At 43.2% G+C, this 13,584-nt stretch overlaps 1 protein-coding gene across 7 annotated transcripts in view; it reads right to left on the reverse strand.

Annotated features, from left to right (window-relative positions):
* Positions 1–13,584, reverse strand: part of LOC125459460 (protein phosphatase 1 regulatory subunit 12A-like) — a 219,353-nt gene that overhangs the window by 90,126 nt on the left and 115,643 nt on the right. For all 7 annotated transcript variants that reach the window (XM_059651908.1, XM_059651909.1, XM_059651913.1 and 4 more), the window contains exons 2-3: positions 12,383–12,513; positions 7,312–7,430 (exon numbers count right to left, since the gene is read on the reverse strand). In XM_059651908.1, coding sequence (XP_059507891.1) covers positions 7,312–7,430; positions 12,383–12,513 — 250 coding nt within the window. The remainder of the gene's footprint in view (positions 1–7,311; positions 7,431–12,382; positions 12,514–13,584) is intronic.

Consider the following 13,584-nt stretch of genomic DNA (forward strand, 5'->3'; position numbering starts at 1 on the left):
GGGCAGGAAACAGAGAGGGGAGGGATAAGGAGTTCTTTTTCAGGTTGACAACCTGTAACAAGCCGGGTTCCAGAGGGATCACTGGGATTGTAACTGCTTCAAATATAGATTAATTACTTGGAGGAAGAAAGTTAATGTACTCTAGCTAAATCTGCAGTGTATACTAAAACAGGTGAAAAGGCCACAAAACAGAAGTTGCTGGAAAAGGTCAGCAGATCTAGCAGCATCTGTGAAGGAAAAAAAACCTGGGTTAACGCTTCAGGTCCCCTGAGGAAGGGTCACCAGACCCGAAACATTAACTCAGGTCTTTTTCCTTCACAGATGCTGCCAGATCTGCTGTGATTTTCCAGCAACTTTGTTTTGTTTCCTGATTTACAGCATCCATAGAGCTTTTGTTTATTTAAGGTGAAAAGACAGGTTGTGAGACGGATACAAACAGCTTACAGAGAGACACTGAGAGGTTAAGTATGTGGGCAAAAAGTTGGCAAATGGAGAATGACATGGGAAAATGTGAAGTTGTTCATTTTGGAAGAGAGAACAAAAGAATATTATTTAAATGAAGAAAAACTGCAGTAAGTTGCAACACAAAGAGCCTTGGGGGTAGTTGAGCACAGAACACAGAACATAGAAAACTAGCACACAGGTGCAGCAGGTAATCAGGAAGGCTAATGGAATTTTTTTTGCCTTTATTTCAAGGGGGCTGGAATATATAAGTAAGAAAGTCTTAGTCCAACTGTACAAGTTTTTGGTGGGACCATATCTCCAGTATTTGAAATTTTGAAGAATGTGTGGTGATGTCACTGAAACTTATAGGATTCTGAAGGGGCTTGTGGAGTAAATGCTGAGAGGATGTTTCCCCTCATGGGACATGTAGGACCAGGGTGCATTGTCTCAGAATAAAGGGGTGCCAATTTAAGACTGAAATGAGGAGGAATTCCTTCTCTCAGAGGGTTGGAAGTCTTTGGAACTCCTTGCCTTAGAGATCTGTGGGGGCAGATTCCTTGAGTCTATTTAAGGCTGAGACAGATAGATTCCAGATCGGTCGGGGAATCAAGAGTTACAGGGAAAGGACAGGAAAGTACAGTGAGGATACCATTGGATGGTAAAGCAGTCTCGAGGCAGCTAAATGGCCTACTCCCATTCCTTTTCATTGTGGTCTCATTGTCTTATTATACCATCCCCTTTTGACCACCACTTTCTCAGTTCAATCATGACCACTGCTCACTTCAGTTGCTACATCCATGGGGCAGTACAGTGACTCAGTGGTTAGCACTGCTGCCTCACAGCACCAGGGACCCAGGTTCAATTCCACCCTCGGGTGACTGTCTGTGTAGAGTTTGCACGCTCTCTGTGTCTGCAATGGGTTTCCTCCCACAGTCCAAAGATGTGCAGGCTAGGTGGATGGGCCATGCTAAATTACCCATAGTGTTCACGGATGTGTAGGTTAAGTGTATTGTCCATGGGAAATGCAGGCTTACAGGGTAGGGTAGGGGGATGGGTCTGGGCAGGATGCTCTTCAGAGGGTTGACATGGACTCAGTGGGCCGAATGGCCAGATTCCACACTGTAGGGAATCTATGAATCTCTCTTTTTGAAGTACTGCTCAACCGTAAGTTCTCACCATTCCATTATTCCAGTTCACCCTCACCTTCCACCCCCTCGTCGCAGTCCCACAGACAAGCCCAGCAGCGGCTCTCCAACTCAGCAACCTTTCAGAGCAATGGAAGAACTCAACATCAGGTAATGAAAGTCATTACTTGCCCAATGCTCTTTCATGAAATCTCGGTCTGTGTCTCTGGTGCCAGAATTTTTATATCTCTTAATTATTAATCTTTCTTTCCCTGGTGTCAGGAACAAAAAGGGTTATATTTCTAACTGTGAGTGTGACCTAGAGGACAAAACTTGCTCTTTCAGAAGTTCAAAATTCTTGAAAAACAAACTTGTGAACATAGGAACAGCAGTTCTGTTTCACCCTAATGTGATTCTAAAGATTATAGAACACAAAAGGTTTGTGACAAGAACATCCTATTCTCCATATTTTCCCTATGGAATGTACGATCTGATGGCTCATGCAGAGACTCTGTAATTCTTCAACACAGAATGTAAACATTACCTAAAAAAGCTTTTTGATACCGTCTCCTAGTTTTCCTTCAAATAATTTTGAAGATGAACTCATCAGTAACCGTTAGCAAACTGAAGAAATATATCAGTAGATCAGCTGACTAAATAACACTGATGCAGACCAGGAGACGGTGGCTATGTTTGGTGTACTCAGTGCCTATATTTAACAGAAGTGTTCAATACCCAGCCACAAAATATACGTTCTAGCTCAGGACTCTAGGAGAAACTGGGATCTTGAAACAAGAGAGATTGAAATAGGCAAAAATATGCTTTTATTGGGAAACTTGATATTATTGAGTATCAATTAGTTCTTCTGAACGTATTATGCCAATAACGTGGTTACGTTTGCAACATTCCATTGCATTCTGCATCCACAATGAACAGTGATCCCAATAAATTCCAGTGTGTTTTTTCAATGACAGGAGAGGCTGCTGTGTTGTGAAAACAGGGATTTCTTCATATCGAGATAAAATTCATTGGGCCCTTGCCTCATTCACGATCATACATCATAAAGAACATAAAACCTACTTGCTGGAAATTGAGATGAAGGTCAGAATAATCAAGATTGTAGTCCATTCAGCCAGAGTGTCAACTACATATCATTTGGATGCAAGTTGTATTCAGCTGATGGGTTTCAAGTGGGGATTTATTTGGGTACACATGTCTGTTAAGGAATTGTGTGGCACAGTGGCAGTGTGAGCTAAGAGGCCCAGGTTCAAATCCCAGATTGCTCCAGAGGTGCGTTATCACATCACTAAACATGTTGATTAGAAAATATCCACATAAGTATCTCCGTAAATAAAATCTTGAGTAAAAGTTAGATTCCAGTACTATATCCTTCACCATCTGGCTTTCTGAATTGGACGCAGAGAGATCACCTCTCCCTGCTTCATGCTCAATGATACAATGGGAGGCTTTGCAATAAGATTGGTAAACAGAGTATTCATAGACATAAACTGTCCATTTACTGTGGCGTGGGGGGGGGGGGGGGGTCAGTGGGAAGAACACACCTACACCAATAATGACTTTGATTTCAATGATTCTTAAGTAGCAAGTTCAAAGTAGCTCTATCAGAAAAAATAAACTTACTGCATAGATCCTTAAAAGCAACAGTGATATTTGAAAGTCTGCTTAGGAACAGAGACAGTTGAGCAATTCATCCATGTACCAATCCTGAGAGGGGCCTGTACAAGAGCAAGTGCTACAACTTGGTTCTACATTGTTGTGGAAGTCACTGGCTAGCAGCAGATTCTCCATCACAAGTATTAAGCAATAACGTCGTTTCACATATACAAAAATCAACCACCACATGAGAGCACAAAGGAATCAACAGCAACTAGAAATATTTCCCACATTGAGGTTAATCAGTGACCACTTAGATCACTGTCAAGAATTAAAACTGGACATGTTGCCAACATGAAAGAGTGCCCTTGCATCTTGTTATCCAGTCATGATGAATTCATCATGTACCTGACAAAGACCTGACAAATGACATATACTTTCATCATGAACTCCATGTTGAAAGAGGAAAGAATTCAGATCTGGATACTTAGGTAAATGTGCTTGTTCTCAATCTACCAGCAAGTTAAAGCAAAATAAATACAAAAAGTGCTGGAGAAACTCAGCCGGTCTGGCAGCATCTGTGGAAATAAGAGTTCTTTTCTCTCTCCACAAATGCTGCCAAAGCTGCTGAATTTCTCCAGAATTTGCTGCGTTTGTTTCAGATTTCTAGCATCCACAGTAGCTTGCTTTAACTTAAGTAAGTGAAAGGAACTTTCAATTGCAACGTGAAGGGAATGTGATCTTTCCTTGAAGGCAGCATAGATACCTGGTAAGAGCAGCATAAATGGCATGCTGTCTGCAACCATTCTGGGCTGCAAAATTTGTATTATCACTGGAAGATGAACAACTCTCAAGGGGTACAAGTCTACTCTTCAATCCTTGCAATCTGTGAAATGGGTGGACCACATGCCCTTGCTCTTGAGATCAGAAACTGAATGTCCGCAACAGACCACTTAGTTCCAACAACAGGATTTCTGTTGGTCAAATACATTCAGTTGGATAGCTGACTTATTCTTACTTCTCAATATTATATTAGTTTTGGATGTGAGATTGCTCGCTGAGCTGGAAGGTTAATTTTCAGACGTTTCGTCACCATTCTAGGTAACATCATCAGTGAGCCTCCAGTGAAGCGCTGGTGTTATGTCCTGCTTTCTATTTATCTGTTTAGGTTTCCTTGGGTTGGTGATGTCATTTCCTATGTTGATGATGTCATTTCCTGTTCTTTTTCACAGGGGATGGTAGATTGGCTCCAAATCAATGTGTTTGTTGATGGAGTTCCGGTTGGAATGCCATGCTTCTAGGAATTCTCGTGCATGTCTCTGTTTGGCTTGTCCTAGGATTGATGTGTTGTCCCAATCAAAGTGGTGTCCTTCCTCATCTGTATGTAAGGATACTAGTGATAGTGGGTCATGTCGTTTAGTGGCTAGTTGATGTTCATGTATCCTGGTGGCTAGCTTTCTGCCTGTTTGTCCAATGTAGTGTTTGTCACAGTTCTTGCAAGGTATTTTGTAGATGACGTTCATTTTGTTTGTTGTCTGTATAGGGTCTTTTAAGTTCATTAGCTGCTGTTTTAGTATGAAACCATCCCAACATCCACAAACGAAGCTGCATTAGAACATTATTCCAATGAGCCACCACACACTGCAGCACAGAGGAACTACGAAGAGCTGAAGAAAATCACCTATACAGCATCTTCAAAAAGAATGGGTACCCTATGAACACAGTCCGCCGATTCCTCAGCAATTAACACAAACAGACAAAACGGGCCCAGAAACCATAACCACTCTCCCCTACATCAAAGACATTTCCAAAATGACTGCCAGACTACTCGGACCTCTTGGCATCAGGGTAGCCCACAAACCCACCAACACACTAAAACAGCAGCTAATGAACTTAAAAGACCCTATGCAGACAACAAACAAAACGAACGTCATCGACAAAATACCTTGCAAGAACTGTGACAAACACTACATTGGACAAACTGGCAGAAAGCTAGCCACCAGGATACATGAACATCAACTAGCCACAAAACGACATGACCCGCTATCACTAGTATCCTTACATACAGATGAGGAAGGACACCACTTTGATTGGGACAACACATCCATCCTAGGACAAGCCAAACAGAGACACGCACAAGAATTCCTAGAAGCATAGCATTCCAACCGGAACTCCATCAACAAACACATTGGCTCCAAATCAATCTACCATCCCCTGAGAAAAAGAACAGGAAATGACATCACCTATGCAGGAAATGACATCACCAACCTAAGGAAACCTAAGCAGATGAATAGAAAGCGGGACATAACACCAGCGCTTCGTCGGAGGCTCACTGATGATGTTACCTAGAATGGTGACGAAACGTCTGAAAATTAACCTTCCAGCTCAGCGAGCAATCTCACATTCAGAGCCCCAACCTGAGCTACAAATCTTCTCAAAACTCATTATATTAGTTTACGACTGACTTGCAGCACAGCTTGTGGAACACCTGAAACTGATCATTTACTCTAAGCAAATGTTGTGTCAACAGTTTGGGCCTGAAAGTGAGAGGCACGTTCAAGTGAAACACTCAAAATGTAATCAGACTGTTATCTGAGAAGGGAACATGTGAAGGGTTACAGGGAGAAAGCAAGAGAATGGCAACAAGTCTTCACTTAGCGAACCAGCGCAGACACAATGGGCTGAATGGCCTCGTTCTGCATTTGATCAATTCTGTGATTTTGACTGTTGAGTTGGAAAAGTAGTGGTGACCTGCTTGGCAGAAGCGATGATCCATACTTAGGTCTCCAAACATACTTCCTACTGAGAAAAATGGTATAGCCCTTCAGAACTGCTGGAAGGATTGTTAATGAAAAATAATTAAGAGGGACAATCAGGAATTCCACAAAATCTTCAGGAAATAAGAACTGACAAGAACATGTCAAGTTAGAGATCTGAATTTCTAATATTAAGTAAGAAAGCTACCAGGAATTAACTAAGTTTTAATAGTGGGCATTAATTGCAAAGGAGCAGTGATACAAAAGACATTCACACATTGAAGGCTATTGCAGAGCTGACAAACTTATGGTTCAAATAAAATTTAGAATCATCAGAAATTAAAAGAGTTAGATATTCTCAAGTCACTATGGCACCCACCAAAATCTCCGATGGTATCCCACATTTGCTCACCGTATACAAAGCGCTCCAGAAGAGTATGGAGAGACTGAAGATTTAAGGAAATGCAAGCATAAGTTTCTTTCATTCCCTTTGTATTGGTTGCCCCTGAATCAGAAGCACCACCACAGAGAAACTGTGGGTTAACTTATCCAGAACGGGACTTATAGAAGACATTGTGTGAATTGTCGATGTGGTCAGGTGAGGGCTATCAAAGAGGTAAAGCTGTAGTCTTAAAACTGAAGAATTCAAAAGCAGTGATGATCTTGATTAATACCAGCTGATTGCTCACTCAAAACCTCAGTTGGTAGACACAATGATTAGCCAAATCACATAGCTCAAAGAAGGTTCTGCTTTCAATCCTGAGCTTGTGCTGAGATACCTAATATCGGCTACATTAGTCACAGGGATGCTACCAAGCGCTCAGTAACCTTGCTTTGAGATGGGAAAGCCAATTTTACTGCAAGTTGGACGAGAAGCGAATAAAACTCAGTGATGTCCTCTCACAATTGAAGTCTCATAAACACTCACTTGAGGCTTATACATGGAGTAGCCACTTGGTCAGGTTACTGACAGACACTTGCCATCATGTAACCACATGCCAGCAAGGATCAGTGCTGTTAAGAAGGAAGAGGGGAAAAAATTAATAAATAAATACAGTAATGGCACCAGGTCAACAGGAAAGAAAGATGGCTATTAATTTTCCCTGTTTGAAATCAACCTCCTGGCAAGGTCAGTTTTCCTACTTCATGCACACAATCAATCAACCTGTTACTTCTGAATGATCTCAATTGTTTGACATTCTCACTGTAACACTACTGTAGTCTTCAGTCCAATTGTTCTGACGAACTTAAGCAAGTGAAAGAATTTTTTGCTGTCCAGTTGGGAATGTGTGGCTCCAAGTTACACAGACATTCTTAAATTGTGAGGCAGTTATTTTTCACTACAGAATTAACTGGTTAGTCAGAGCCCTTACCTTGCTTCTTAATGACTTCTTTCAGCAGTTTCTCCATAGCTTCACCCTGAGCAATGTCAACTGGCAGTTCCCCTTCACTATTCACAGCTGCAACATTCGCCCGCTGTTTAATTAAGTACCTAAACAAAGAAAAAGCAAACACTCTATTACTGGGGACCTGGACACTTTACAGTGTTTGTTTGAACTGAATTTTGGCCAAGTTCAGTTACATCACTAACTGATCACTATCTACCATTCTGAACTATTGGTTAAGCTGTTGTTACATGATTCTCAACTAATGGAAAGTTGAAAGGTTTTCGTCAGGTCTTTCGCTCATCAAAAGGTGTGTTTGGCAAGTAATTGATATCACTTAATGCCAGTTCTGACAGTTCACTTAGAGGGTCCCTAAAGCACACCCATCTCTTTATTGGGGTCTGGCTGGTTGGTGAATATTTAAAAGGGTTGTGACACTATCACTTCCCTCTTTACTGGGCACAGTTCTAATACTTGACTGAGATTCCAACACTCATGGACCTTGCTATTGACATCAATGATGATACAAAACATACAGCATGCACGAGGGAAAAAAAAAATCACAAAATTGAGCCTATCCGAGCTTACTTTCAAAATATATTGATAAACTGCCTGCTTCTGTTGAACACCAGCAGAAAGAGCACCAAAAATGGTGCTTGAGGTTTCATTGTTCCAGTTTGACTCTGTTCTCGTGATGAATGCAGTACAATGCTACAGGGGGCTGCATTCAAGGAATCAAGTCTGAAGCAATCCTTCTTCCCATTGACAAACATTTATTCTATTAAGCAACAGAGAAGACACCACATGCAGCAGCATCACAGAGATTAGATGCACAACCAAAGACCACCCATGTAATTGCATGGTAGTGTGGGAGTCCATTTCTGACATTTCCACTTTACACTGCCTTATCAAGCAATGCCAGCTCAAAGTAGCGCTGAAAGCTGTAGATAACAAAGACAAGAGCAGGTAACATAAGTATTGAATGAGACTACAAGTTTAAAACCATCAAGCTTAAGTAAGATTTAATATTAGAAGCATTTTCTCCCCTTCATACATTAATGATTAAACAATATAGGGACATGAGCTAAGAACAATAAAGTTATGAATATGGGAGTTATGGTGGAAAATCAGTCAATCCTTATGATCTCATTAACCCTCAAAATAAATTTGAACTTCTGGTTAGTATCTAAACTGATGCGTAAATACTATCTTTTATGTCTATATATTTTTGGTTGTGAACTGAAATGGGAAAACGACAGTTTTAAAACCAAGAATCGATTTGTGAATGGAATGGCACACGACTGAAACTCATTGTGAGTCGAGTTTACACTGCTTTTTTTTAAAAAGCAGTGGAGGAGGCTGTTTGCAGATAGGCAAAATTATGCCAGTGCTGTAGACAGCAAGTCTCATGTTGTTATCATTAATTTGGTCTGACCATCTGTATCCTACTATATTCTAACTATTGCAATATTCCAAATACCTGTTCAGTGAGACATCTGGCATTGGAAATTAGTCAAAACTACATATAGTATTCGCTAAGAAATACAACAAAGGAAGCTATAACTGTAACACTGGTGAACTGTTGTCATAGATTTATTATGGTCAGAAAGAGACAAGTTTCTTCAACTAACATTGTAGCTAACATCCCCATCTTTCAAAACACTCCTCTCCACACTCTCAATGACACCTGCAACCTTCCCGAGGTATGATGGCCAAAACTGAACATACTATAACACACGGCCTGTTTCTATCTCCTTCCTAAAATCCACAAACCTGCCTGCCCTGGTCGACCCATTGTCTGAGCCTGTTCCTGCCCCACCCAACTCATCTCCACCTATCTGGTCTCCATTTTCTCCCCTTTGGTCCAGGAACTCCCCACCTACGTCCGTGACACCACCCACGCCCTCCACCTCCTCCAGGACTTCCAATTCCCCGGCCCCCAACACCTCATTTTCACCATGGACGTCCAGTTCCCTATACACCTGTATTCCTCATACAGATGGCCTCAAGGCCCTCCGCTTCTTCCTGTCCCGCAGGCCCGACCAATCCCCCTCCACCGACACCCTCATCCGCCTAGCCGAACTCGTCCTCACCCTCAACAACTTCTCTTTCGATTCCTCCCACTTCCTACAGACAAAGGGGGTGGCCATGGGTACCCGCATGGGCCCAAGCTATGCCTGCCTCTTTGTAGGTTACGTGGAACAGTCCCTCTTCCACACCTACACAGGCCCCAAACCCCACCTCTTCCTCCGTTATATTGATGACTGTATCGGCACCGCTTCTCGCTCCCCAGAGGAGCTCGAACAGTTCATCCACTTTACCAACATCTTCCACCCCAACCTTAAGTTCACCTGGGCCATCTCCAACACATCCCTCACGTTCCAGGACCTCTCAGTCTCCATCTCGGGTAACCAGCTAGAAACTGATGTCCATTTCAAGCCCACTGACTCCTACAGCTACCTAGAATACACCTCCTCCCACTCACCCTCCTGCAAAAATTCCATCCCCTATTCCCAATTCCTGCGCCTCCGCCGCATCTGCTCCCAGGATGAGGCATTCCACTCCCGCACATCCCAGATGTCTATGTTCTTCAAGGACCGCAACTTTCCCCCCGCAGTGGTCGAGAACGCCCTTGACCGCGTCTCCCGCATTACCCGCAACACATCCCTCACACCCCGCCCCTGCCATCACCGCCCCCAGAGGATCCCCCTCGTCTTCACGTAACACCCCACCAACCTCCGGATACAACGTATTATCCTCCGACACTTCCGCCATCTACAATCTGACCCCACCACCCAAGCCATTTTTCCATCCCCACCCTTGTCTGCCTTCCGGACCCCTTGTCCGCTGCACACTCCCCTCCAACCCCACCACACCCGGCACCTTCCCCTGCAAACGCAGGAAGTGCTACACTTGCCCCCACACCACCTCCCTCATCCCAATCCCAGGCCCCAGGACGACCTTCCATATCAGATGTTCACCTGCACATCTGCCAATGTGGTATATTGTATCCACTGCACCCGGTGTGGCTTCCTCTACATTGGGGAAACCAAGCGGAGGCTTGGGGACAGCTTTGCAGAACACCTCCACTCGGTTCGCAACAAACAACTGCACCTCCCAGTCGCGAACCATTTCAACTCCCCCTCCCATTCCTCAGATGACATGTCCATCATGGGCCTCCTACAGTGCCACAATGATGCCACCCGAAGGTTGCAGGAACAGCAACTCATATTCTGCTTGGAAACCCTGCAGCCCAATGGTATCAACGTGGACTTCACAAGCTTCAAAATCTCCCCTTCCCCTACTGCATCCCAAAACCAGCCCAGTTCTTCCCCTCCCCCCACTGCATCCCAAAACCAGCCCAGCCTGTCTCTGCTTCCCCAACCTGTTCTTCCTCTCACCAATCCCTTCCTCCCACCTCAAGTCGCACCTCCATTTCCTACCTACCACCTCACCCCGCCTCCTTGACCTGTCCATCTTCCCTGGACTGACCTATCCCCTCCCTACCTCCCCACCTATACTCTCCTCTCCACCTATCTTCTTTTCTCTCCATCTTCAGTCCGCCTCCCCCTCTCTCCCTATTTATTCCAGTTCCCTCTCCCCATCCCCCTCTCTGATGAAGGGTCTTGGCCCGAAACGGCAGCTTTTGTGCTCCTGAGATGCTGCTTGGCCTGCTGTGTTCATCCAGCTCCACACTTTGTTATCTTGGATTCTCCAGCATCTGCAGTTCCCATTATCACTGATACCATTTTATATTACATGATATGATATCAAATTATTTTACTGCTTTTATATTCAATGCCTGTTTTTGTGAAGCACAAGGTTCCTCATGCTTTGCTAACAGTTCCGTTAAAGCACTTTAATGTGGGGACTCAGATTTCATTTAGGCATTTAAGATTCTAAGAAGTGTATGCATAAACAGATTCCTAATAATATTTGGTAAAACCACAAAATCTACAAGTTGCTCAAAGAGAAGGGAAGATGAGTAGCTAATTTTAATGTAGCTACTTTACATAGTGGGAGATGACTAAAGGCAAAAATGGTGGTGGAGAATCGAGTGAATTGATGAGGGAGGTATTTGGCAGATAAAGTGACCAAATGCCATGAGAGATTTAATAGCAATGGGTACTGTGGTACATTTAGGGGACTGTAGATGGTTTACAATAGCCTCTTCACATTTTAGTGTTCCTGCAGTGGGAAAATAGGTGGAGTAATTCTCAAATATTGTTGTTTCAAGGTTAACAAGTCAGCGAAACATGGCAAACTTCCTTGGTGTTCTCAAATTTGTGCCAAGTCAATGTGGTCTTGGCCACACTGATCCAACTTCTGCTCTGCTGCTTTTATAAATTATTCACTAGGTATTCCTGCTTGGGGCTGGAATCCATGATCAACAGTTTTAATTTACAGGAGCTGTGAAAAACATGAGTCTGAGACTCAGAGCAGCCCTAAGAGGTGACGGATGGTAGTTACTAGCGATTTTACATTGAAAGTAGATCATCCAATGCACCTGGAGGAAGTGTTTTGAAATACAGACAAAATAATTCCTTAATAGGAGACAGTAGTTGTTAATATCAATTTCCATTCATTTAATTAAATTAAAAATTGCAATCAACATTCACTGTAAATTTCAAGATACTGGAACAGTCCAAATTGTTTTTACTGAGTATCTGGCTCTGGACAATTATGGAAAATAAACTCTCTACTTCAAGTCAATTAATTTCTCCCAAAACATTCATATATAGTGCTTTTGGCTTTTACTTTTATCACTATGAGTGAAGGAATATTAGATCATTTATAGCTTATATCATAAGTCTTCTGTCCCATTGGACTTTTGATGCAATTTCTTCTTTTGGAGTCGTCAGAACATCGTTAAGTTACTGGTTAACCATGTTTTAACCTTGGGACTATATGAGCCATGTTTGAAAGGCAAAGAACAGAAAGTGAAATCAATACCTATCCTGAAAGTATGCTCAATGCCTTCCCACTCCCTCAAACCCTATCCTAATGCTGCATCAGTGACAGCGAATTGCATCCTTTGATTTGCTACATTCACACTCACTCTGTGATTTCCATGAAGCCACACGAGGCTGCAGCATGTAATGCTGTCCAGCCTTCATTGTCAGGCTGATTAATGTTAGCTCCATGCTCCACCAGGAAAGTGACCATGTCCAGGTTTTCATCAATGCAGGCCTGTCAGAGAGAAGACAACAATCAGTGATCAGTCTCATGTTGCTGATTCACTACAAGGTACTCTCAACCACTGTTTTAAATAGAATCACAGGGCCAAGCTATTAAAAATTAATTAGAAAAACATCTGAAACACTGTTTTGAGCCACACGATATGCAACTGGAAAACTAGTACAGGAAGGAAGTGTGCACAATATAGAAGGCTCAATACAAGGAGTAAAACATGAAAATGCTGGAAACAGTCAGCAGGTCAGGCAGCATTTGCAGAGCAAGAAATGAGGTTAATGTTTCCCCTCTCCTAATTTGTGTTTCTTTCCTGTTCTTCCACCAGTGTGTTGTCTTCACCCTTTTCGTGTATGTTTCTCTGCTTCACAGTCCTTGATGCTTTTAGGCTCCATTAGGGATGGCGCAGAAGTCAGTGATTAGCACTACTGTCTCACAGAGCCAGGAACCTGGGTTCGATTCTGGCGACTGTCTCTGTGTCATCTCCCCATGTCTGCGTGGGTTTCCTCTCGGTGCTCTGGTTTCCTCCCACAGTTCAAAGATGCACAGGTTGGGTGAACTGACCATGCTAAATTGTCCATGGTGTGCGGGGGCGTGTAGGCTAGGTGGTTTAGCCGTGGGAAATGCAGGGTTACAGGGATGGGATAGGGGGGTATGGGTGTGACTCTTTTGGAGAGTCAGTATGGACTTGATGGGCCGAATGGCCTGCTTCTGCATTGTAGGGACTCTATGATTCATTGAGCTTCCAGCCAGGAGATGTTCCCACTTCCCTCATTCTCACAACCTGCAATGGAGTGGTGAATTCCTAATAGTGGAGAGATCAGCAAGGCTGAGAGTACAGTTTGGTTGTAAGCCACAATAGCAACTCTCCTGTGCACAGGCGAACTCCACATAGGAGTTTGCAGTTCTTCCAACCAGCACCAAGTTGGCAGCAGCACTCAGGGGAGAAAATGTTCACCATAGTGCAAACACACTTGAGGACAGAACAGGCCCAAATCCCCATTTGTCATTTAAATTTAGGTTGGAAGTGTTTAGGATTGAGGTGAGAGAGAAGTACACCTGGATTGTCTG

The sequence above is a fragment of the Stegostoma tigrinum genome, chromosome 17, assembly GCF_030684315.1.
Source record: "Stegostoma tigrinum isolate sSteTig4 chromosome 17, sSteTig4.hap1, whole genome shotgun sequence".
NCBI classification, from domain to species: Eukaryota; Metazoa; Chordata; class Chondrichthyes; order Orectolobiformes; family Stegostomatidae; genus Stegostoma; species Stegostoma tigrinum.